The 27,740-nt window shown below is 36.0% G+C and overlaps 1 protein-coding gene across 1 annotated transcript in view; it reads left to right on the top strand.

The window, feature by feature from the left end:
• The window catches only part of LOC115209552 (broad substrate specificity ATP-binding cassette transporter ABCG2-like), a 45,773-nt gene extending 23,021 nt beyond the window's left edge, over positions 1-22,752 (top strand). Inside the window, exons 8-17 of the mRNA XM_036501673.1 lie at positions 109-166; positions 2,907-3,015; positions 6,716-6,781; positions 11,878-11,960; positions 13,174-13,263; positions 18,638-18,762; positions 19,473-19,627; positions 20,338-20,427; positions 21,947-22,011; positions 22,567-22,752. Of these exons, the coding sequence (XP_036357566.1) occupies positions 109-166; positions 2,907-3,015; positions 6,716-6,781; positions 11,878-11,960; positions 13,174-13,263; positions 18,638-18,762; positions 19,473-19,627; positions 20,338-20,427; positions 21,947-22,011; positions 22,567-22,729 (1,004 nt within the window). The 3' untranslated portion in view covers positions 22,730-22,752. The remainder of the gene's footprint in view (positions 1-108; positions 167-2,906; positions 3,016-6,715; positions 6,782-11,877; positions 11,961-13,173; positions 13,264-18,637; positions 18,763-19,472; positions 19,628-20,337; positions 20,428-21,946; positions 22,012-22,566) is intronic.
• Positions 22,753-27,740: the final 4,988 nt, after the last annotated feature.

Below are 27,740 nucleotides of genomic sequence, written 5' to 3'. Positions count from 1 at the left end.
ATGTCTTTACTGTATGTATATGTGTGGTGCAAGCATATGTTGGTTTTGCAAATCCATTTCTTTAATTTAGGCTAATCAATCACAATATGTTTGTATTTCCATTTCCAGAGATTTCCAAAACTAAGAAGTTTCAAGATTATTTCAGAAAATCTATTTACTACAAACGGTAAATATATGTGTGTGTGCATGAAAGAGAGAGAGAGAAAAAGAAAGAAGAGAGAGAGAGAGGAGAGAGAGAGAGAGAGAGGAGAGAGAGAGAGAGAGAGAGAGAGAGAGAGAAACTGTGTGCATCTTCCTCTTAATAAATTTAATTTTTAGTCAGAAGTTAGAAATACATTAGTTAATGTTTTCTAAGCTGTTAATTTCTATGGTATTTTTTTATGATGAAAGAAGTTTGGACACACCTGCCTTTCTCAAAAGCAATATAATATTTTGTTAAACACTTCTACTTGGGCATCAAAATTGAAGTAGTGATTTTAAACTGCTTGATAGTATTCATCATTATGCATAAAAGAAATATGCTCAGTTTATGTTTTATGAATATGAATAGATTTTTGTAGATTCTAAATGCAGCCTCCATTTGTATACAAGACAATAAATTTTCCCTAATATTACTCATTTTGATCAGAAGTGTGCTCTCTGAAACTATAGCTAAGTTCTTGTTTTTATTGTAAAATTTAGCTCTGTCAGTGCTTTTTACATTCCCTGTCACATCATGTTAAGGCCATGTGCAGTTAAAGACCCTTTTTCTATTGCATAAATGTTTGTATGATAAATATGCTGACTGACAGTGTTTCATCAGTGCCAGTGACATGTAAAAAGGCACTTGTGCTGATGACCTGTAAAAGACACCCGGTACACTCTGTAGAGTAATTGGCATTAGGAAGGGCATCCAGTTGTAGAAACCAAGCCAAAACAGATGACTGGAGCCTGGTGCAGCCTTCTGGTTTACCAACTTTGATCAAACTGTCTAACCTATGCCAACATAGGTTAGACAGTTGTTAAATGATGATGATGATGGTAATTACTAAATTTGTTGGTATATGCTTCTAATAGTATTGATAATAATTATGTATTACAAATTCTTTCATTAAGTCTGTATAATAATGAGGGTACTACAGTAGATTCTCATAGATTCTAAAGGCAGTCCCCATCTTTGTAACCCACTTCTCCTGACCCTTTCTCCCCCCCCCCCACACACACCCATTTTCATTTAAACATGCATGAACTGTTTCCTGGCAACTCATTATGCACTCCACCTGTCCTGTGTGTATGAATATAATATTTTGGTAACTTTCCTCCTGCTACCATATACTTGTATGCATGCATCTCTATGAGAGCTGTATACATCTAAGCATATGCCTGTGTATATATATATATATGTTTGGGATGTACTATGCACGGATTACATATATAAGTATTTAAACTTTGCTATGTAACCATCTTATCTCTCCTGGTCTATCTGAAGCCCTAGCCCTAGACCTTCTTCCTCTCTTTCCTTCTTGGTGCACACTCTAGATTAGGGGTTCTCAACCATTTTCTATCTATGGATTCCTTTGATTATTATTTTATTCTGGTGGACTCCCATAACCATTCTATCTTTGAAATCTACTTTTATATAAACTTCATTCAAAATTCCTATTTTGTTTATCACACATTGTGTGGGTTGAACTATGTAAAAACGTTATAAACTTAGCTGTTTCTTGCAATACACACTAATACACACATCTAAAGCAAATTTTTTGCCAGAGACCTTAAAATACTATTCTGGATTCCCAGTTTACTATTTTGTTGTGTGGACATCCAAAATCTTATATGGACCCTGGTTGAAAAACACTGCTTTAAATTATGAACGGGATTGAGGAAATTGTATTTCATTGAGTAAATTAACTATGTACAAAAAGTCTCTCTCTGCCAGCTGGCAAGTGTTTGCGCAAATCATCTTTTCAGGTGTTGGCAAAAGTTCCACGACAATTGTCTTCCCACTCTTCCTCCCAAGTCCACAATTTCAGGGCTGCTACCATCAATTTTGGCACAATGAAAGGAAAGACTGGTCAGATTATTGAAATGCTGGAATGACAGCATGTAGACATGCGTGATGTGTAAGAAGATGGAGGGGAGCCACCCCTAGATTCCTCATGGGTAAGAAACAGAGGTTCAAATTCTTCTGGATAGGCAGGAGTAATAGCTTGGATGGTGTAGGAATACTTTTGGCAGAAAAATCGGTAGATAAGGTAATTAAGATAGTCAAAGTATGTAATAATGTTGCTATGTGGAGACTAATCTTGGATAAGTTAACAATTACATTTATCTCTGCCTATGTTCCACTGTCTGGGATGGTTCATGATCAGAAGGACCAATTTTTATGTGGTCTTGTTGCAGACTACCTCAATGAGAAATGACAAAGACTTGGTTATTGTGGCTGGTGACTTCAACAGATATGTTGGGTAGCACTCCCGTGGATTCCTTGGTGTGTATGGAAGTCATGGCTTTGACTCTAGGAATGAGGAGGGAACAAATCTGTTGATACTCTGCGATGCAAATGAGTGATGATATTCAGCACTAACTTCAGGAAACCAGCCAGCCAGCCACCTGTTCACCTATCAGTCTGGTGACCACATAAGCCAGATTGATTACATTTTCACTAGGCAACGAGATAGACCTATGCTTGCAAATGCATAGTGTTTCCCAGGTGAAGAATGTACAATCCAACACAGGTTACTAGTTAGTGACTTCAGAATTAGAGCTAGAAGGACTCGGAGAAATAAACCATTCTGGAAAAGGAGGTTATGGAAGGTCATAGACACAACAAACTGACAAAAATTTTGAGATATTCTAATGGAAGCTTCTGACTAGAAGGAGGAGTTGGTGTGTTTTACTCTGTTCATTTATATTTTTTGTTTCAGTTTGACTGAAACTACTGCTATCATAGAGGAGGAATTTGAAGAATACTGTAAAACTTCTAGTCTTAAAAGACATGTACGAGAGCCCTACAGAGCGTCATTTTTTAGACAGGTAATTCAAATTTATTTTATATTATTTCTTCCTACATCTTTCAAGTTGTTATCTGTGAACAGCAACTATATTGTGGTCCTTCACAACCAATGATGTTTCAAGACAATTTCTGGATCCATAATCCCAAAGAGTGTTAGTTGAATGATAGCTAAATTGTTATATCTGTATATATAAAAAGCAGGATGTGTGTGTGTACGTGAATGTAGTTTATGCATGTCCACAAATTAGCACGCATGTTACTCAAATTTTAGGAGGACATTTGTCATGACCCTAGCTGTATTTTCGTCAAATTATTTTCTCCGAGGCACTCGCGGGTAGTGGTAAAAATCGATTTTCAGCCTTAACTTTTACCAATTTAGAAGTTTGCTAACATGAGTTAAGTCCCCTTCTTGCCATAGTCAAGTGAAAATGTGTGTGTGTATGAGGGAGAGAGAGAAGTTGTGTGTTGACGTATGTGTGTGTGAGAGAGAGAGAGAGAGAGAGAGAGAAAGTGACAGCATTCACCAAAAATAAAAATGTAAAATGTTTTCTTTTTCTTAAACACAAGATATAGTCTTCAAATTTAGGATGTTTTTGAAAGACACTATATTTTATAATCAGATTATGTATACTTTCTCACACAACAATTAAAATATATTTATTTTAAATCATTTATTTATTTTAAATCGTTCATCTTTCTCCCCCCTCTCTCACACACACACAATACTTTGGGTGCGAAAGAGTTTTATTTTTATTTTATGCCGAGTAAAAAAGTGTTTTGTTGAGAATCCATTTATTTAACAACATAGAAACAAAGAGGTAGGTAACAATTTGTCAGTGAATTACACAATATAAATGGGTAAAATTTCTGAGGCTCCACCACACCCCACCCCATTTCTCAGACCACAAAAAGGGTTTTGTAACATATTAGGAGGTCAGGGTAGTTGATACCACATAAAAAATCTGATTTTTTGTTTATTAGTGAAAATCATGCAAGTGTTATCTAAAAATTTGCCTGGGGTTTTTCATGGTAAATTTGAGATTGAAAACCAAATTTTTTCCATATTCTTAATCTCCATATTTTTTCATGTACATTGAAAAATAGATGGGGAAAAGATTTATGAGTGTGTGTGTATGGAGGGTGGGTGAAGATTTTCGAACCACAAAAAGGGTTTTGTAGCATATTAGGAGGCCAGGGCAGTTGACTCCACGCAAAAAATCCGATTTTTTTCTCTTAGTGAAAATCGTGCAAGTGTTAATCTAAAAATTTAATCTAAAACCATTTTTCCATTCATTTCTGTTTATGAAATTCTCTGTACGTAATTTTGCTTTTTCGGTGGTCAAGGCAAATGATGACTGGAAAAGCAACAGTGCTGACATTGGATACAATGATCTGATCTACAATAATGTGCTGATTGAAATCGAGGATGCCTTGCTCAAAATGGGTAGGGAAGCATTGAACACATCAGTTTGCCATCCTCATTGTGACAGGATGTTAACACACTCCCACCAAAGTTACTTTTGAAGCTGTTGTATGACACTGATGGCCTTGTGGTGTACTTAAGAGTAAATGAACCGAAATTGCTCCCTCATCAGAGGCTGGTGTACGAAACTGTCATCATCAGTGCCGTTGAAAAACAGGCGGGTGGCATTTTTGTCCTCGATGCTGCTAGAGGTACCAGCAAATCCTTTGTAACACAATACTTGCTAGGATTCGTCGCAAGAAACAAATTGCACTAGCCGTTGCTTCCTCGGGAATCACTGCTACGTTATTGCTGAGAGGTAGGACGGCACACTCAGCATTCAAGCTGCCTTTACATTTGGTGAGGGCTGAGGTCCCTACTTGCAAATTAGCAAAAATTCAGAAGAAGCTGAAGTTCTTAGACAGTGCTGTCTCATTGTATGGGACGAATATGCACAATGACCAATAAGAGTACCCTTGAGGCACTGGACCGGTCACTGAAAGGTATCAGGGATTCTACAGTTTCTATGGGTAGTGTAACTCTATTGCTTTCAGGAGATTTCCAGCAAACCCTTCCTGTCATCCCTAAAGGGAGCTGGGCTGATGAAGTGCGTGCATACCTTAAGTCATCCATGTTGTAGCACCAGGTTGAGACCTTAAGCCTAAGCACAAGCATGCGTGTGCACTTGCTTGGTGATAGCATGTCTGCAGTATTTGCTGAAGACATTTTAACCCTAGGAGAAGGCAAGGTCCTGAGGGATGATAGGGGTGGTAGATCCATTTCTGAACTGTGCAACACCGTGGACAACCCTTCTGATCTTTTGAAAACAGTGTTCCCCAATCTGGAAAGTAATTATGCAGACATCAATTTGCTCAGTGAGTGAAAGAACCATCCTGCCCCCCCCCCGCCCAAAATGTAGCTATCAGTGCTATCAGCGACCAGATCATAAGCTGAATTCCGGGTGAGGAGCACATCTACAAATCAATTGACTGCACCTCTGACCCCCAAGACATTGTCAGTTACCCTATCGAGTTTCTCAACTCATTGGAGCCAGCAGGGCTTCCACCTCACATTCTTAGGTTAAGGGTTGGATGCCCAATTATGCTAATCAGAAACTTGCTTCCGCCTAAACAGTGCAACGGGACCCACTTAGTAATCAAGTCCCTGATGCCCCACTTGACTGAGGCCACCATTGTTACGGGGTGCAGGAGGGGTGAAAATGTTTTCATTTCAAGGATGCAGCTTTATTCCTTGGGGTCAGACATGCCGTTTAACTTCCGCAGATTGCAGTTCCCGGTCAGACCATGCTTCGCCATGTCCATCAACAAATCCCAAGGCCAAACACTATTAGTGTCAGGCATTCATTTGGGGTTTTCCATTCAATCAGGATAAAAAAAGTGATAAACCAATTCCTTATAGGATTTCCCATTAAAATTGGCTACACTCCATTTTCAACCATAACTTTTACCAATTTTGACATATTTTGCTCAAACTTGATGCCAGCATTACTTAGGACTCATGGGATCTTTGAATACTTTAAGTTCTCAAAAAAAAAAAAAAAGCAATCGATGAGTGAAAATAATCCATAAACTGATTCCTTATGGTATTTCCCAATCAAATTGCCTGCAACTCATTTTCAGCCAAACATTTACCAATTTTAACAGATTTTGCTCAGATTTGATGTTGGTGTCACTTATTTTGGTTTGAAATAAAGCACTTGATCACTTAATAATCCTAATTTAATCCCTTGCAATGTCGGGCTATAGTGCTAGTATCATACTATCAATCATATTCTAATAGCAATGAATTGACCTGTCTCAAACTTGCTTGCTTTACATTAGTGGTACACAGGCAACCCAATTGAGTCAGTGGAAGTGACAACATTAGCACAATTATCAAATATTAAATCAATAATTATTTCACTGTAAGTATGTTTACTACCAGTTCTAACTACTGTAGAGATATCCACAGAAAGTTGTCCAATCGATGCAATTGTTGAAAGAGAACAACCGCATCACCAAGTAGTTGTCAAATTTGTTCACTTTAACCACAGATGACGCACTTACTGTTTGGGGAGATAAAACCAACACCATGTGTAGTTTAGCTGCTAGAACATTAACCATATTACCATACATTTAAATTAAGCCGTAGTATTGTGCCTTGGGTAAATTACATAATTCTGCTTATTTCAATGTACTTTGGTAGCAACAGGGTTATATGTAAATTTATTTTTCTTTCTCTCTGGGGGTTTGTTTCAGTTGGAAATTGTTAGTATACGGGCTTTGAAGAATTTGTGGCGTAATCCTGAAGCATCAAGTTTACTCGTAAGTATCTTCTATTAGCTAACCATCATAGAATCGAAGGTTCTTGTGATTTTCGTAACTGATCTACTTTTAGTTTTCAATTGTTACAACTTTAATTCATTTATATTATTATGTCTTTGGGAAAGGCATGAACATCATTGCACTTAAATGTCACTCCTCTGAAATTAATACAATATGTCAATTATTTACAGATATCATTACCTTATTTGTTAACCATATTCTTTTTGAAAAAACTGCCCTTCTGTCAATAAATTTGGAAAATAACGAATAATTTAGTAGAATACCTTTGTCATTATTAAGTTGGCCTTTTGGAACAGGAAATAAGTTGATATGGTCACAGCTGGAGCAACATTCAATCTTGTTCAGATTAATTTAGAGCAACCTGTAGTTAAACTACTTATTTAAACATCAAATAAATATTTTTTACTTGAGATCAAATGAAAATGTCTCATTATATTTAATTGGTTGTTAGTTCACCATTAAAGATGATGTCTTTATGCAGAGTCTCAGTGATGAATTGCATTTAACCCTTTTGATATCGATCTTCCTAAGACTGCCTTTGTTTCTTTAATACAAACTTCCTATTTTAACCCTTTTGTATTCAGATTTTTCTGTCAAATGTAAGACTTATTCATTCATATTGTTTTAAATTAATTATACATTATCTTGTAGCTTTGATATGATTGTTTATTTTCAGAATGACATTGTAGGGTAGGTGTGAGAAGCCAGATTTGACTGGGTTGAGCATAAAACAAGGAGAATATTTGGGCTGGATATGACCAGTTTAAACAGTCTAAAGGATTAAAGTGATCTGATTTAAAACCTACCATCAAAATTTCATTCAAAAATCATATCAAAATTTCAAAGCTACAAGATAATGTCATTCTGAAAATAAACAATCATATCAAAATTTCAAAGCTACAAGATAATGTATAATTAATTTAAAACAATATGAATGAATAAGTCTTACATTTGACAGAAAAATCTGAATACAAAAGGGTTAAAATAGGAAGTTTGTATTATAGAAACAAAGGCAGTCTTAGGAAGATCGATATCAAAAGGGTTAAATGCAATTCATCAACCAGAAAACAAATAATTATCATTGAATCTACTAACAAGCTAAGTCTGTAATACAGATTTAATTCTTGCTGGAGGCCATATCACTGAACTTCTCATGTCTGCAATTTTCAACCACAGTTACTCTGGACTGACTTATCACTGAGACTCTGCATAAAGACATCATCTTTAATGGTGAACTAACAACCAATTAAATATAATGAGACATTTTCATTTGATCTCAAGTAAAAAATATTTATTTGATGTTTAAATAAGTAGTTTAACTACAGGTTGCTCTAAATTAATCTGAACAAAATTGAATGTTGCTCCAGCTGTGACCATATCAACTTATTTGCAGACAGATGACTACATTATCCAATGAGTCCTTCCTTTTTTTAAACTGGATGAGTGTGATTTGAGGGAAACTTGGCTGCTATTTCTAGTAACTTCTAGCAGCTACTTAAAGGCTTCCTTTGGCTTGTAACGGGTCTATAGACAATGAATGGTTGAGAATCGCTGGCATAGAGGATTGCTTTTTGATATTGTTATTGATGGAGCTAATGATCTTTTCTGCATGTAATTTTTGTGTAGTTTGGATAGGAGACTGCTATTTAAGCTTACAAGTTCAAACTTTACTGAAGTCAGGCCTTTAGTGTACCTTCCTATAAGTTCCTATAACTAGAGTCATGGCAACTTTAGCCTGGAAACAATTATACTTTAACTCTGTAACATTTAAACCAGCCATGTCCTGCCAGAACATGCTATGTGTTTTATGCTTAAACTGGTCAGATCTGGCCTCTCACACCAACCCTACAATACCATTCTAAAAATTAACAGTTACTTCATCAAAATCTGAAAGCTACAAGATAATGCAAGATTGATTTAAAACAATGAGAATAAATAAGCATTACTTTTGACAGAATTATGTGAATACTAAAGGGTTAAACAAAATAGACAAAATGCAGCAATCAGTTGCTGACTGGTAGCTCAAGATAGCTGTAGACAAATGCATCATTGTACGTTCTGGGAGAAAAAGCTCAGAATTTACTGTCACTCTCCACAATACAAATCTTAAGAAGTCTGCTGGTGAATGTGACTGAGGCATTATGATTGATGATTATCTGCACCAGATAAATCAGGTTTCTAAAAATCATTAAAAAGGCCAAAGTTGTCTTAACATCGCTCAGTAAGATCGTAATCAGTTACTCACTGGCTACCTATTACTATAATCACATTTAGAATCTTGTTTTAGGATTATAATTTTCCAGACTTCAAGTATAATTTTTAGAGTGTGTGTGTGTGACTGTGAAAGAGGAAGACATGGGGCAAGGTGGAAAAGCATGATCTCCAAATGTGGGGCCTCACGAAAGTGACAACAAGTGATCACAACCTTTGTTGATTTGCTGTGTTTGGAAAGACTTGTCAAACCAAGTGAAATCATAGTTGTGACTGGTGCTGGTGGTACATTACAGCATTCATGCCAGTAACATTCAAAAGGCACCCACTGCACTCTTGGAGTTGTTGACATTAGGAAGGGCATCCAACCATAGAAACCAAGCCAAATTCAAACTGGAATCTGGTGTAGCTCTCTGGCTTACCAATTCCAGTCAAGCCTTCTAACCCATGTCAGCATGGAAAACGGGTGATATATGATGATAATGATGATGATGATATATATATATAAACTTAGTGGTTAAAAATAAGCAACATAATTGGTCATACAACTTCAAATCATCCCCATATTACAACTGTGTTTCGAGGTCTGCTACCACAACAGCTCCTTTATAGGATCCAGTTAGCTCAAGACATCATCAGGAGGAACCATGTCCGGTTTCGGCCCCTACTCCTCTACCGTTTTGACGTGGCGGGGCCCCCCCTTTCGGAGGTGTCTTCAGCTCTGGTGTTGGGTGCATGTCTTCTTTCTTCTGTTCCCTGGCCTCTTCGTTGTGTCGTCAGCGAGTATCAGCCGGTGACTGACTGACTTGTCAAATTTTTCCCTTTAAATACCTGCCGCTAGGCTCCAGCAGGCAGCCCTGGCAAGTTGCCACATGACACTGTCTCACCTTGACTGACTAGTGAAGGCATGTAGTTTTAACCCACACATTCTCTAAACGACTGTCACCTGTCAGTCAGTGAAGCTGATTCAGTGTCAGCTTGTCTCACCTAATGATGTTATTTCCCGCGGGCGTGTTATGACTTTCAAGCCATTTTTTCCTGCTTCAGCCATATATAGAAGCTGGCCTTTTTGACCGCCTCCTGTACTCTCCTTATTAGTTTTTGCTTCTATTCAGATAGGTGCCTGGGTGTTGAGTGCTCTTTAAAATCATTCTTTTCTCAGCCAGGCATAACCTGTACTTCTTGCTGCTATTGAAGTACAGTTTACATTTCTCTAGAATCTTCCACTTTATGTTGCACTTGGTGGCACTTTCTTTCGAAGACCAAATGTGCTTGGCTAGGGTTGTGATGTTACATCTCTCTGGGATGTTGAAGGAGGACTTGTGGATGTTATAGTGGGTTCTGAAGGGGCCTTCAGTTACTCCTATGTACTTTCACACGTTTGGTTGCCCATTTAGTCCCATGGCTGTTACCTCTGCTTTGTATACAATGGTCTCCATATTGCAGTGACTGTTCAGTGGACATGTGTTACCCCTACATGAGCATCCTGCCTCTGTCTCAGGTGTAGGTCTACCTACTAAAAAATCTTTTTTACATTTGGTGCACAGTAAATAATGCAAATAATGTGGCTGTTTGTCCCTCTTGATATTGCCAGTGCTTCATCCCTGTAGAGGGCAAAACTAGTTGAAAGGAACTTCTTTTTTAGTACATCTAGGATGAAGAAACCAATGAGGTCACACGTCAGTACTGTGTTTTTGTGTCTGTGTTTGTCCTCTACCACCACTTCACAACTGGTGTTGGTGTGTTTACATCCTTATAACTTGGAAGTTTGGTAAAAAAAAAAGAGAGAGACTGATAGAAGAAGTACCAGGCTTTAAAGAAAATAAGTCCTGGGGTCATGGCCTCATTCTAGTGAAGTGAGGAATTTCTTGAGGGTTAACATTCTGGACTGGAAAAATTGGGCTAAGGGGTTAGTGCTTGGATTGGCAGGGAAGACTAAAGGTGAACACCAGGAGCAGGTGAGATTACTGTGTCAGGCTGGACAGGATATAGGTTCAATGCCACCAGCTAGTGCTAAGGATAGAAGCCATTGTAGTAAAAGTGAAAAACATTTTTAAATATAAAACAGAGCGTCTGTGGTTAGAAGTTGAAATGTATTTATGAGTCAGTCACAAAGTGCCAATCATTTGTTTCCTTTTCTTTTATATCTACACTAAATGTTGATTGTCATCAGATGTCTTGTGCCTTGATGTGTATACAGTCCAGTCCTAGACTAAGTACTCATGTCAGTGGCTTAGTGGATAAGAATGTTACTTCATTTAATTTAGAAATAAAGGTTTCCAGTTTATATGTAGACAGGGACTATGTACCTATCAAAGAAAAAGATCAAATCATTAGAAATTGTATAGATATGAGGAGATGCTGTAAATTTCCTGATTTTAAGGGTATCACAAAAAAGGCCCAGCCCCTTCTAAGTTCTTTTACAGGGCATAGAAAAACTGAAGGATTGCTGTAATAAGTGTGTGAAACTGAGAGGGGAATATGTTTAATGAAATCATAATTAATTGATGTTCCTGTATTTTCTTTTACCTAAAGCCAGGAACTTCTCAGCACTCCCTCGTATTACTATTATAGATAGACACTCTGAAGATATGGTTAATAGATCGTAAAGTTATTGTATTTACAACAACTCAGGCATTTTGACACTTGTTAATTATAGTCTCAGTTGATCACAGTTGAGAATCCATCTGTAAAGTGTATTGATGGTTGCTTCTGACAGGATCCTGTGGAGGTGGTTCCTGAGGACTTACATGATCCTCCCAGGAATAGTGGATTGAGAAGATGGATGGATGGTTTGTTGATTATATTTCTATCAAGCTATATTAATAATGTTTGTGTTTTATATATATATATATATTTTTTAGATAATGATTACCATCTTATTTGCTGTTGTTATTGGTTTAATCTACTTTCAATTGGATGATTCAAGAATGGGGCTGCAGAATAGGTAAACAAATTACCTTCTTTCAGATTTCTCTTTGATTCTTTCTTAGAAACTTAAGATATTCATTTGTTTAGTCTTTGAGGAACTCAGTAAGTTTTACTGTTCTGGAAGAAATGAAGTACTGGTTTTATTCTATTAGGCTGAAAAGATAAAAGAATAACTAAATAAAAGCAATTAACCAATTTTGCTACTTGAAATGTGTACAAGAGCTACAATTCAGCAATGAAGCTGAGCTGATAATCTTATAATGATGATTATGTCAGTATGTATATATATAAAAAAAAATTCTCCTATCTTTTTCCTTAAGTAAGTTAGAGTATAGAGACTATTACTAGTAATAATTTCAAGAGCTAAACAGGACCTCATAAACAAACTAAAGACCTCAAGGTGATAATCTCAAATTCATGTACACTCCAAAATTGACATTCCATTAAGGAAAATGACCAGCTTATTGACTGGAGATAAGAAGACAGTCATGTACTCATGTTTCTGACTCAATAACCATCATCAGTACAACAGTTGTCTGTTAAAAATAGAATCCATGAAAACCAGTGGTAGTCTGCATTAGCAAAAATTCTATTGTGAAATCATGAGTTTGGATAGATGGGTATGTAGTGGAGAGAAGAAGAATCTGATGTTTTGGAACTGATACTTCATCTGAGAGGAAATTAAATTGTCAAATGAGGGATAGCATTGAGAATATTTACAAGATAAAGGTTGTAAAGGTAGGAAGTGGAGTAAACATAGGAACTGAGTGTGAGCAATGTAAAAAAAATGCTATCAATTCAGTTTTTGTATTGTCAGGACAAACATTAAATTTGTGTGCGTTTGTGTGTGTGTGTGTGTGTGTGTGTGTGTGTACGCATGTGTGTGCATGAGAGAGAGAGAGAGAAAGAGATATTCTAATTGCATAGTTTGTGTCTGAGTGAGTGTGTGTGTGTGTGTGAGAGAGAGAGAAAGAGATTCTAATTGCATAGTTTGTGTGTATGTATGTGTCTACATGCCTCTGGGAGTAGTGAAAGTAATTATATGGGTGTGTGTGTGTGTGTGTTGCATTTCTTATTGATATGTATGTGGAGATATGCACACATGTGCTTTTGTGTGTGTAGCTACACATTTAAAAAAATATTCCTTAGAATACATAAAGCAACTTAATTGAAGCTATTTCTCACCAGAACCTGTTCAGTAAACTCATAACAATGGTTTTCTACTGCAGGAATGGTGTCATCTTCTTCATTATTGTGAATCAAATGTTCTCCAGCTTGTCTGCACTTGATCTCTTTCTTAAAGAACGCGTACTTTTCGTGTAAGTATTACAGAAATATTCTTTGTTTCCATAGTAACACCCATTTCATTGTTTATCTCTATGCTTCCTATCAGAGGATGTCTTTTTAGTAGAAATTTTTATCCAGGTTATTCTATTATTACACGCTGCATCACTTGTATTGTCGCTCTCTGCACTACAACAAACATCATCATCAAAGAGTTTAGTAATATTGATAGTTACCTGCCACATCTGAAGAACTGATCTTTGAGTAGTTCTATGGAAGATTACAACTGGCATTGTTTGCTCTTACCTTCTCCAGGTTCACAGAATAAAGTGAACTCAACACTGCAAGCAAATGAATCTTCTACACAGCTTCTTTCTCTTTTATATGTTCTACACTATATATATATCAATATTGTTATGCAACAATAGAATGCAGCATTTATATAATGTTGAACGATGTTTTACGTGTAGAACACAGAGATTATAATTATCTAATGTGTGCTTTACCATAATGTTCTGCATATTATGTCACTAGGTTATGACTGTATCATGAAAATATATGCTACAGTGTATGTGTGTGCGTGTGTGCGTGCGTGCATGCGTATCATTATCATTTGATGCTTGTTTCCCATGCTGGCATAGGTTTGACAGGAGATGTCAGGCTCAACTATCTAGTCTGGCATGGTTTCTATGGCTGAATATCCTTCCTAATGAATAAATGAAAAATTTATTTATATATTTATATGTATGTATTTGCATGCACATGTAAAGGCATTTGATTGGCAAAATCATTAGAATCCATTAGAATCTTGGATAAAATGCATTGTCTTTCGTTCTTTCAGGCTCCTTAAAGTACTAGTCCAGTACTGGTGCAGTCCTTCCCTCTCTGGCTGTCACCTCCAGCATATTCTACTTCTTCAAGTATCGAAAAACTGAGAGGGAGCCTGTGTCTACTTGCAACTACATGAGCCCCTAAAGCAGTTAAGGGAAGCATGATTCATACTTTCATTAATTAGTACATGCTGCCTTGGGTTTTTTCTGAAATATCCTTGAGAAACCTTGCTCAAAAATAGCAACAGCAGCAGTGTCAGTAGTAACTATCTGTTAGGCCTAAATTTTTGTAAAATATGGCTAGGGAAAATACCTCAGGCATGTATTCTGCATACTAGATGCACATAAGATAGAATCTCATATCTACATTCTCTGTGCCATCTCATATCCACCATCATTGTCACACCACCGCTTATAGCCATCCCTATATACTTCTGACTGCCATCTCTATCATTGTACATCATCTTGCACATCATCCTTCCACTTTCTCAGCTATCCTACCCCCTGAACCACATTTATCTCTCTTGTCTCACCTTTGTCACCCCCTCCAAAGCAATATTTCTCATCAACCAAACATTCACATCATTGATGACGTTCACCTCTTTTCCCATCTTTAACCATCTGTTACTCTCTTCTGACACGCTTAGGAAATTGCTCCCTTCCTCCTCTTAGTACACTATTCATATTTTCTCTTATACACACTTTCTTGTTGCTTTCAGATGTTCTGGTGTCTCATCACTACCATCGAAGTTGACTTAGTGGGTTTAACATTTCATTTTTTTAAAAACCTTGCTTGCTTGAAAATCTAATCCTCCTCTTTATTTTTCAGGTAAATAGCAAACTGATTCGACAACAGAAAGTCATGAAGCAACAGAATCATTCTACCATTGTTGTTTTGGCATGTGCTGAGCACACTGCCAATAAAATTCTTTATGTTGACCAAACTTCCAAAAGTCTTGTCAAAACTTTTGCTTTGTCAAAACTTTTGTCAAAACATACAAGTTATTGTATGTATAAACAATTTTAAGAAGAGGGAAAGATTGATAGAAAAGATCACAAGACTCAAAGTGATTCCAAGTGCAATCCAAAGTTTCTTGCTGATCTCAAATGCTTGATTGAAGCCAATGCAACCACATCCATGACAACTCTTGTAAAGAAATGCAATGTGTCCCTTTCCATGGTGTCTAGATTTGTGAACAGGAACCTTGGCATGACTAGCTATGTTTGACAATGCCGTCATCTCATAACAGCCAAGGCTAAAGCAAACAGAGCCAAGAAATGCCCAACGCTTCTGTTATTCATCAAGCTTCAAAGTGAAGGAAAAGCTCTCGTGTTTGTGGATGGGAAGTTCACTGTGGACACTGAGGTGAATCTCAGAAATTCTCAAGATTGCATACAACCCTTCTGATGTCCCCACTCTGTGTTTGAGACTAAGAAGCCTGCCTCTGTATTGGTATTTGGAGCCATAGAGAGTGATGGAAGTGTCATGGATCCACACTTCATTGAGTCTGGTTTGAAGATCAGCACAAAGGAGTATCTGGACATCCCAAAGAACTCCCTGTTACCTTGGATGAAGCAGAAGTTTGGGCTTGACAATGTAGTGCTTATCCAGGATTCTACACCATGCCATGGGTCAAAACCAACATGAGCTTTCCTTGGTGAGAAGGTGCCATTTTTTGTGAGGGCCAACATCTGGCCCAGATGTCAACTTTCTCGATTACTTTTTATGGGGCATACTTCAAGCAAAGACCAATGCTTCACCATACTCAAATGTCAATGGTTTGGAAACCTGCATCATGCGTGTGTCATTCAAAATCAAAACGGTGGCGGTTGCAGCAGCTGCAAAAAAATTTCGTTCTCAAGTGGAGGCAGTATTTGTCTAGAAGAGCAGCCATATTGAGTGATAAATGTTTTTGTTGTAATAAATATTAATAATACTCTAGAAGATGTTTGTTTGTTCCCAAAATATCTCAGAAATAGTATATTTTATTTTAATTTTTTTTTTACATATGTATTTTCATACTTACTTTGTGCAGGGCAGTATGAAGTTTTGTGATATTTTGAACCTCTATTTATTAATGAAAATGATTAAACACAATTTTTGTTTGTTATTTCTTGACAAAAAAATTCATGGCTTCTGTGATGTCAACACACATACACACATACAGAATACACACACATATAATGAAGTCATGGCATGTGACTCAACACAAACACACGTATGCTATCTGTGACATATACACACACATAGTCATCGCACTGTCTCTCACTCTCTAACAACAAAAAAAGTAGACTTTTTGATGTACGCAAAATTTTAATCATTTACAAATATTTACAAATATTTTTAAGTGAATGTGATTTCAAAAATGCAAGTTGTTTGTACAGTAAGTATTTATATTTTAGCTTTCTTTAAACAGACAATATTTTTATGTTTTTTTTAAATTATTTTCAAGTAAATACCAATACAAAAATTTGTTTTGGCATATTTAAAAAATATTTTAAAGTGAAAATGACTTTTAAAATATGGTAAATATTTCGTAAAAGACCCGTTCATAACCTCAGTGTGAAATAATTTTTTTCCCATAGGTTTTTTCAAGTGCATTCAATGTATTTCACCTCCAAAAATTTGGCTGGTATTTCTAGAACGCCCTGCTATCATGTAACAACTATGTGTGATAAAGGACCTGAAATACCTATTATGTGGTAGCAGGGTATGCAAAAAATAGCAGCCAAATCTTTCCTTTTCCAGGGAAAGGAGTCGTTTACGCATGATTTCAATGTTATGTTGAAAGTGTGCGGAATAACCTGGAAAAGAAAAAAAACCCACAAAATAAAATTCTGTTGCTGGGAAACTCAGACTTTCCAGGTGACCCAGTGGGTCACAGGTAGACTAGTATTAGATTAAAATTATATCTATTTACTACTGTTATTTTAGTATTTATAACCAGTTTTATGCATTGTAAAAATTGTCTCAATTTATCTGCAAGACCCTGTATATCCTCTGTAGCAAGATGCCTGAGATTGTCCCTCCATCATACTTTAGCCTCTCAACATCTGACATAAAATCATCTTCCTTTCTCTCAAATACATCTTTTCACTCAGTCAAGGAGGCTTTTCCCTTTCATTCTTTTGTCTTGCAAGTTACTTGGTGACTTCACCAGTGCTAGTACCAAAAAAAAAAAAAAGTAACCAGTACACTGTAAAGTTGTTGGTATTAGGAAGGGCATCCAGCTATAGAAACTATACAAAAGCTAACATAGAGCTTGATGAAGTCTTACAGCTTGTCAGATCTTGTCAAACTGTCCAACCAATGCTAGCATGGAAAATGGACATTTGATGATGGTGATGATTAGGAGACGATGATGATAATGTTTTATGAATTTATTAATTAACTTTATTTTGTAACTGTATTTGTTAATTAACTTTATTTGTACAATAAGTTGAAGAAACTTCCCTCTCAACATACAAGTAAGATAATTCCAATAAATCAGTCACTCAAAATTTTTGGAAAATTTATACAATAATAAAGAGAGCTGTTTATTAATTAGTTTAAAGTATCTAACATTTATTATAAGAAAGTAATTATTAAAGTCTATACTATCTTTAAAATTCCTATAGATTATAATTTGAGTATATTTTAACTACTCGTTTCAATCAGAAATCTAATTTTTCTTCTGTATGACAGCATTTTTTAATGTCTTACTTTTGTATCCCTTTTCTTCTACTGTTTCCTTGCAATACTGTCTGTTTCTGTCACTTGTCTCTCTTTCCATCTCTTTGTTTATTCTCAGCTATCCTAGTTAGTTTTTCTATTTCTCTGCCCTTATAAATTTTTCTCTCTTACTCATATATTCATTGATTTTTCAGTCTTTCTCCTTTCAGTCTCTCTCTCTCTTTGTTTGTAACCCTTTCCCCAGTTATTAATACTTTACCTTTTTCTCTGGCATACTCTGTCACTTTTACTTTCTTTGCAGTGTTGCCTTTTTCTCTATTTTGCTCTCTACTTTTATTCAATTGTTTCCATTAAAAATCATTACAAAGTTTTTCTATGAGATACTTTGAGAATATTAGTGAAAATGTTTACACTATATCTATTTATTATATCTAAATTACTTAAGAAATTTTCTATTTCAAGTTTTATACATATATTGGCAGATACTCACATAATCTGCAGGCAGTATTTCTGCTAGTAAAAATAATGAAGATAGGAGATATTTTCTGTTAATTTTTCTTTTTATAATAAACCCCATTTTATTATTATTTTTAGATATCATAAATATAAAAAAAACAGATTTAGGTGCCATTTTTGTGTGCAATCTAGCTGGCCGTTTACATTATAGTATGCAGTCTGCCCCTAACCCTAACTCTAGCCTTAATCCTAAATCTAACCCTTACTCTAATCTTAACCAGAACTCTTACTAACCCTAACCTTAGACCTTAACCCTAACCCTAAACCCAATCCTAATCTTAATGTAGTGTAGCCTACAGAGACTGTGGGAGAATATATGCTAAAGTAATTCGCAAACTTTTTAATAAATTTCCACTGATCAGTTTTGATTTCTGTTATGCTTGATTTTAGTCGTGAGAATTCCCGTGGTTTCTATCGTTGTTCATCCTATTTCTTGGCCAAAGTAACATGTGACATTGTACCCATGCGAATTCTTCCAGTTACAATATTTTGTATCATTACATACTTGATGATTGGTAAGAAATGATTCTGTTAACTTCAAACTGTTAGTTGCATTTGATATACTAATACATTAAGTCTCCATTGAAATATCTCTTTTTGCCAATGTAATAGCAAGTCATAGAATATTTGATGCATGAAGAGAATCTTTTTATTAGAGTGTCCTACATGAAGAGAATCTTCATGTTGGAATTCAAAGTAACATTACAATTAAGTAGTTCTTATGAATTTTTTCTGCCACTATGACAAGTTGTGAATTTGGCAACTTCACTGGTCAATTTCACATTACTGCTGTTTAATGTGGCTTTTTATCCCTATTTTATGGTATCTAATTACAACTGGATATACTAAAGTCGTTTGAGTGTCTTGGGCACTGACACTGACAGGAAATGCTGACCTTTAAGTGGGTTGTCCACTACTTTACTGAGATTGTGAGATAAATAAAGGAGGCAGATGGAGTGTCAATGCTGAGATAGAGCTGTCAACCATTCAGCCTATAGTATTAGTATTTGATCTGCTTACCCAGTGGTGTCATTTAAACTGTGTGAGATTTTAATTATAAACCATCTTAGAAATACAAATGAGTTTCCTAAATTTTATTATCAGTTGGAGAGAATTGATAGTTTGTGAAATTTAGCAGCCAACTACTTTGGTTTACATTATTTAAACTGTATGACAATTGATTCTGTTTATCTTCCAACCTATTTTATTTTTCTCCATTTAACAGGATTCAAGAAAGATGTAAACCACTTTTTCGTATATTACATAACTGTCTTTTTCACCACAATAACAGCTTCCTGTGTTTCCTTTGCTATAAGCTCTGGTGTGAGTGCTTTTGCAGTTGCAAACACTCTTATTGGTCTCGTTTTCGTTTTTATGATGGTAAGTTTTCTCTGAATTATTATGCTATTTATGACTATGAGAGAAAACTGCACCATGTAGTTTTTCTTTTTTTTTTTTTGCATTATGTTGTCAGTTGTCAATAAAATAATCATCAATGATATATACAGGGTGGAATCAAGTAGCTATAACTTTTCTTCCATACAAAAATAAAGTTTGCATGTCGAGAAAGTAAGGAATATTTCATTTGTGAAACATAAATTATATAGACAAATTAAAAATGCTGAAGTTATCCAATTAATTTATTATAAATTTAATTGTGCAAGATCAATAGTCTGTATCAGCCAGATTTGGTTCAGTAAAAAACAAAATGCAAAATATGTTAGTGTGGTGTGAGGAGAACAACTACAAAGGAAACTGAGAATAATATCTAACATTTTGGATGAGGCAATTAATTGGAGAATAATTAACATTTGATATTCCCTCACATTTTTTTTTTTTTAACTTTTCTGCTCAATTGGTTTATCAGTGTGCATATGTCTGCTCCGTATGAGATTTTGAATATGTATGTCAAAGTTATGGAAAAAAATCAATATATCAATTAGTTTATTAATCAAAGGAAATTTAATAACTGAATAAAATGTTTGAATCACCAACATATATGCTACTATGTTATTTTGATGTATTATTATTGTTGAAGTTGTTGCTGTTGTAATTGTTTTAAACTTTATAATCTGTTTATGTTCATGCAGCTTTTTAGTGGATTCCTTGTGCATATAGATTCTTTACCCAAACATTTCCAATGGATCAAATATTTAAGTCTTACCCGTTATGGAACTGTTGTAAGTTTAATACTTTTATTATCATATATACTTATAGATATGTCACAGCCTTTACTTAAAGAAAGCAAACAAACATATGTGGTTTGCCTATCAAACTTTGCTTTAGGCTTGAAATTTGCAGCATGCTTTAACATGTTCAGATACAAGCAAATAATTGAGTATGTAGTATGGGATGTCACTATGCAGTCTGTACAGAAATTGGTGTTGTAAACAAATATATACTGATTATATCCAGCACAAAAACAAATACAATTGCTTAAACAGAATTCACTTAATTTAATGATGTTACACCTGAAAACACATTTTAAATAAAATTTGATTCTGCTACAAAATAAACATGCCTATGATGATGCACAGTCTCATTTGTATATAAGCCTTCCATGTGTGTAAAGTTCTTTATCAGCTGTAATTTTAATTTTCATTAGATGCTGCATATATTGGCCTATTAGTCTTGGTCATAGATCACAGAAACACATTGCTGTGATGTCTATGGTTCTGTGACTTGGTCTAAAGTGTTTATTTAAATCAGGGTTTCTCAACCAGTTTTTATCTATGGACCCCTTTAATTACTACTTTATTCTGGTGGACCCCCATAGCCATTCAATATTTAAAAACTAGTTTTATAGAAACATCTTTCAAAATTCTTCTTCAGTTTTTTTCACGCATTCCCTTGTATAGGTTGAACTATGTAAAATGTTAGAAGCCAAGCTGTTTCTTGCAATACATACCAATAAATACATCTAAAGCAAAATTTTTTTCAGGGCCCCTTAAAATATTATTGTGAACCCCCCAAAATCTTATATGGACTCTCAGGGGCCATGTGGACCCCAGTTGAGAACCACTGATTTAAATGCTACAATGAGTGATGGTGTACACAATATTTACAAAAAGTAACTTGCAATACATCATCAGGTCAAGACTGAATCCAAAACATATGATAAATTCAAAGGAGTGTGGCTTTTGTATAAGCACTTTGTTTAATGTTTTACTTCAGCCTTCTGATCTAGAGGCTATGGTTTTTATGTTAACAGTAAACAAGTACCATGGTGAGATACAGTTCACTTCTGTAGGAAGAAGGAACTCAGCTTAAAATTCTACTACAGATGTAACTTGAAAAGAAATGGGTTTTATCAAAATGAATTTCCTTAAATACACTACATAAAGAGAAAAATCTTTAAAATTTGTCTTAAGTAATTAGATGTGGATATGTCTTTTTACCTGTGTGTATGCATGTGTGTGTGTGTGTGTAAAAACAATATAAGTATCCCTGATGCATTTATTGTGCTCATTATTATCTGCCAGTGTTTGTAAAAACTATTCCTTGTCATAAATGAATAGTGTATCTGTACATGTATGTTTGTATGTCAAGGGATATGTATACGAGCATTTATGTATGTTTTAAACAATGCCTCAATTCTACAAATGGCAACAGCCCAGTTATCCATCATTCAAATTATCTCTTGTTTGACCATAAGCCTTTCTGCTACATATTTCGACAACTCGTCATTTATCATTTCAGCTACTATCAATCAATGAACTAAAGGGCATGACCTTCTGTCCCATTATCCAAGGAGTCAAAAATTGGTAAGTTAATTCATGCATTGGTTTTCTTTCTCTTTTTAAATATAAAATGTATTCTTGCTTGACTTTTAGGTGAATGCTACCCTTGTTGGATGCTTGTTGATGTTTTACTTTTTCTCATCAATTTCATGATTGTTTTAGTGTATTTCCTTTTGTTACTTTCATTATCACAAATGCCATTTTTATTAGTGTTGCTGTTTACTCTCAAGTCATTCCTAGTTGAAAAGACATGTCAATCAACAGAATTTTAGCCATAGCCATCCCTTATTTATTGAACAGTGTGCTTAGGACTACATTTATGTCTTTCTCTATTTTTTAAATACAGTTGAGGGTGATTTAGCTGCTATTTCTTGAAGTTATTACTGTCACTAACTACATCATCTACAACTGCTATTCTCTACCACCACCATCTGTTTAACATCTCTGTCGACTTGCCAATACTGATTAATGTAACATTATCACAACCTCCACTCATCAACATCCTTACTTGTCTCTAAATCATTAATGATTGCTGCCATCATGTGATGTAACCTTATTTATCTTTTTGGACTATTTCAGTAATGTAAGTGTCATAAGAGGCAATGACTACCTTGAAGAGCAGAGTATTGAGTACAGTGAACCATGGGATCTCTGGCATAATCTTCTTGGTTTCTTCTTTATGATTATAGTCTCTTTGGTTATTGCATACATAACATTGCTTCGTATAAACAAAATGAAGTGAATAAATAATAATGATAATATGTGTTTCGTTGTATTACAACTATTAATATAAATTAATATCTTGCAGAAGAGAAACTAATTGTATAATTAATGAATATTTTATGAGAAGGAAAATAGTTATTAGAATTGTCTTCCATCCATGTCCAATGCTCTTGACATTAAAAAGTCCTTGATTTATTGACCCACTTATTCTTATTAACCTTATTCTTTTATTCCTTTACCTTAGTCATTGGACTGTGGTCATACTGGGGCATCATCTTGAAGTGTTTTTAGTTGAGCAAATCAACCCTTAATATTTATTTTAAGTCTAGTATTATTCTATCAGTCTCTTTTGCCAAACCAAGTTGCAAGGATGTAAACAAACCAACACCTGTTATCAAGTGGTGGGGAGACAACACAAACATGCACACATACACACATATGCATACATGCACATATACACATACACGTATATATGACGGGCTTCCATATTGTTTCCATCATTCAAATTTACTACAAGGTAGAAGATACTTGCCCAAGGTGCTGTGCAGAGAGATTGAAACAAAAACCATGTGGTTGTGAAACAAACTTCTTACCCACACAGCCAGGTTTGGCCTATGTTTATAACTGTTAATTTACCTTGATGGAATTTCGAAGGCGGCGAGCTGGCAGAAATGTTAGCACGCCGGGTGAAATGCGTAGCCGTATTTCGTCTGCCGTTACATTCTGAGTTCAAATTCTGCCAAGGTTGACTTTGCCTTTCATCCTTTCGGGGTCGATGAATTAAGTACCAGTTATGCACTGGAGTCAATGTAATTGACTTAATCCGTTTTTCTGTCCTTGTTTTTCTCCCCCATGTTTAGCCCCTTGTGGGTAGTAAAGAAATAGGTATTTGGTATTTACAATTCCAAAGAAAAAAGTCGGGGAGGGGTCACATGTACAATAATATGAAACTATACTATATCAATAAAACTATTGAGATAAATATAGATTTAAAAGAAGGAATGAGTTATTTTTACTCTTGCAAGCATCAAATCCTAGTATTTGTTCTGGAAAAGGAACAAAACACAAGTTCAATCCCTTGTCTTCTGTCAAGTTTTATGGTCCATATTCACTTTTATGAGGGAAAGATATTTTCTCATTCAGGTAAGACTTGATAAAATGCACAAGGATCATCATTATTGAAGTAGGTCCCCATCCTTAGCATCGTGAATTACCACAAAATATAAGAGTGAATATATGTAGTTTACTAAGAATAATTGCAAAGTAATCCATGTCATTAGTTTGGTTGGTAGGTTTATAAATTTATAAACTTTCAGTAAATTTCACGCACATAAATTTTAAGCCTTAGACAAGAATATTCAGAATAGTGTCATAATTTCCTCTGTAATATCTTGTATCTGTCATTGGCTTATTCAAGAAATAAAGAGAATTGACTGATAATAAGAACCACTGGATTATTATTATTATTATTATTATTATTACTTTTTTTTTTCTTCTTTCAAATTTTCTTCCATTTCTTGCCGAGTGTCTTCCCGACTCCTAGGGCAAAGAAACTCATAGTGTATATTGGTAGGCCATTAAACCAAACTCAGTAGTTCGTTCATTTTTTTTTTTTTTTTTTTTAAAGTTAAATTAAAATACATGAGCAGCAACAGTTCTCACATCGACAATGCTCTTCTCAATACGTGTGATGTACCAGTTAAGACAATCTTTTGCACTTCTTGCAGGGATGGTAAGCCAGGGATCATTCTCATATAATTTTCGGTTCCCTTCTTGATCATTCCTAGTGCTCCTACGATCACTGGTATTGTAACCGCCTTGAGATGCCACATTTTCTCAATTTCAATGAGTAGGTCTTTATATTTTCTGAGCTTGTCAAACTCTTTCGCTGAGATATTATGATCACAGGGGATGCTCATGTCGATCAATAAGCAAACTTTATTGTTTTGGTCTTTCACAACAATATCTGGTTTATTGGCCTTGATGGTTTGGTCTGTATGTACTGGAAAGTCCCACAGAATGGTTACATTTTCTCCTTCAGTTACAGCCTCAGGGTGGTGATTATACCACTTGTCAGCAGTTTTGATATTGTAATGCCGACTTATTAGCCAGTGTAGATATTGGCCAACTCTGTCATGTCTTAATTTATACTCCACTGGTGCTAAGACTTTACATCCAGAGATTAGGTGGTCCACTGTTTCAATCATGTCGTTGCAGAATCGGCATTTTGGGTCTGCTCCATTTTTCATCACATTGGCCTGGTAGTTCCGGGTTAATAGGCTTTGGTCTTGAGCAGCCAGGATGAAACCTTCGCTCTCTGCTTTTAGCCCTGAGCTCCGCAGCCACTGATGGGTTTGCTTCTGGTCAACATCAGCTTGTTTGCTGCGGGTCACATATTTGCCGTGCAGAGGTTTCTCCTCCCACCTATCAGCCAATTGCTCGTGCGCTTTTTTCATTGCCATCATTTTCACCTTCTTTGCAACAATAGTTGCCGTACTTCCCTCGGGTTGTTCAGTTTGGGTATCTTGCACGAGATCAATAGCAAATTTTTTGCTTTCCTTGATGATAGAATGAAGCTTCTTTCGTCTCTCGTGATTTTCCACGAGCTTTAGCATCCAGTCATTCGATATTTCGAGATATTTGGCCAGTCCAATTGTGGTTGTTTTGTAAGCTAGTTCAAATTGGATCAGGCCTCGACCTCCTTGGGCTCTGGGAAGGTAAAGGCGATCTACGTCTGCCTTTGGGTGGTGCATTCTATTACAACTCAGCAGCTTGCATATTTTCTATCTATATTCTTTACTTCACTCATATTCCAGTTCAACACATTGTAGCTATAAGTAACAACTGGAACTGCTAAGGAATTTATAGCTAACACCTTGTTACGTGCATTTAGTTCAGATTTCAGGACTGCACGAACTCTCCTATAACATTCCTTCCTGATTTTCTCTTTCATGCTTGCATGCTGAATACCAGAGCCTTCATTTATCCCTAAATATTTGTATGTCTGTTCTTGCTCAAGCTCTCTTATGACTGTGTCAACATCTAACACGACTGAATTTGTGGTCTTCACTTTCCCTTTCTGGAAAGTGGCCTTGGCACACTTCTCAAGTCCAAACTCCATCCCGATGTCATCGCTGAATGCTTTCACGGTGCGCAATAGGCCTTCAAGTTCATTATTGTCTTTACCATAAAGTTTTAAGTCATCCATATAAAATAGATGGCTTATTTTTTTATTGGCAATTTTATACCCATACCCTGTTCTGTTTAATTCACTTGTAAGGGGTATTGGGGCTATGCAGAATATTAAAGGTGAAAGTGAGTCACCTTGAAAAATTCCACAGTTGATGTTTATATTTTCTGAGGCAAGTACTCCATTAGAGTGGTATAATTGGAGATTCGTATTCCACAACGACATATTGTGCTTCAGGAAGTTTGAAATCACAGGGGAAATTTTAAAGATGTCCAGCGATCTCAAGATCCATGGATGCGGTATACTGTCGAAGGCCTTTTTATAGTCAATCCATGCGGTGCTGAGATTTCTGCGCTTGTTGTGACAGTTCTCAAGGATCATACGATTGATTAGCAGTTGATCTTTGCATCCGTAAGAGCCTTGGCGGCACCCTTTTTGTTCAATGGGGAAAATATCGTTCTTCTCCATGAATGCATATGTTTTCTCCGCCAGGATAGATGTTAGGATTTTATACGTGGTGGATAGACAGGTTATAGGCCGATAGTTTTTTGGAAGGTTGGTTTCGTTATTCTTTGGGAGTAGGTAAGTAATGCCACTTGCTAACCATTCAGGTGTTTTCTTTGGGTCTCTCAAAATTCCATTGAGCAGCTGAACTAGCTTACCGTGTGCGCACGGGAGTGATGCGAGCCAGAAATTCGGCACCCTATCTTTACCGGGGGATTTCCAATTATGGGCCTTCGTGAGTGCCTTTCTTCTTCTTCTTCTTCTTCTTCTTTCTTCTTCTTCTTCTTCTTCTTCTTCTTCTTCTTCTATTATTATTGAGTGAGAGAGCAGTGCATGCCATCAAAGTGACACTGGGGTAAAATATACGGGTAGTCATGATGGGTATACTGGGCTTCGTATATTTTACCCCAGTATACCCATCATGACTACCCGTCTGGCAAGGGTACACCAGACATTTGCATCACAGTCATATGTGCACGACTTGGTGATCTCATATCAAGATAAAAAGCGCATGACCTTGCAGGTGAGGCCCAGTTAGAATTTTCTTCCGGTCGAGTAGCCCATCCCACTCAAAAGGTCCCTGAATAAGGATCACTTAAGGATGTTGAACAAACCACCCATGTTTCCAAATGTGAATTATCCAACCTCTAAGAATTCCTTTCAACACATGGCTTTGATGCTCCCCCACCACATATACTCGGGATTAGTGATGCACATATCGTCAGCCACTAAGGGACATGCTAAACTGGTTAAGGTCAAACAACTGACAAGCAAATCTGTGGTATTGAGCAGTTAATTTGCTGTAGCCCATCTTTTATACCAAGACAAAACAATGTACATGATAACACTTCCAATCAGGTAAGATCAGAAGCCATGAGAGCCACTGTCTGGTACTACATCAGGGCATTTATTATTATTATTATTATTATTCCTTCCAACGCCGATGGACGTGTCTGAAAAGGCTCCGTGAATTTGGCACCAATTTCATTGGAAATCTATTGATAAGTTTTGATATTTTTTAATATTTTTGTAGCCAAACCGACCGGCTTCTTGCGGAGCTCGTTGGTTGGGCGAAATTTTGCCCCATTCGGGGTGAAATTACGTTTTGAAATTTTGAACATTTGACATTTTAAACATTTTGAATATTACAAAAAAAAACATGGCTATGAAGCGAACAGTTGGCTGTTCCTTCCTTCAAGATACATTCCCTCCGCAAAACACACAAACTCGCCAAAACACCCACTTCACGCCTTAAAAGGCAACAAAGATCCTCCTTCCGAACCGGAGAGCACGCGCTCCATTCGAAAGGAGAATGCAAGCCAGGACGTCGCGTTCG

Source organism: Octopus sinensis, linkage group LG3, assembly GCF_006345805.1.
Source record: "Octopus sinensis linkage group LG3, ASM634580v1, whole genome shotgun sequence".
Lineage (NCBI taxonomy): Eukaryota > Metazoa > Mollusca > Cephalopoda > Octopoda > Octopodidae > Octopus > Octopus sinensis.
This window is presented reverse-complemented; position numbering and strand designations above follow the sequence as displayed.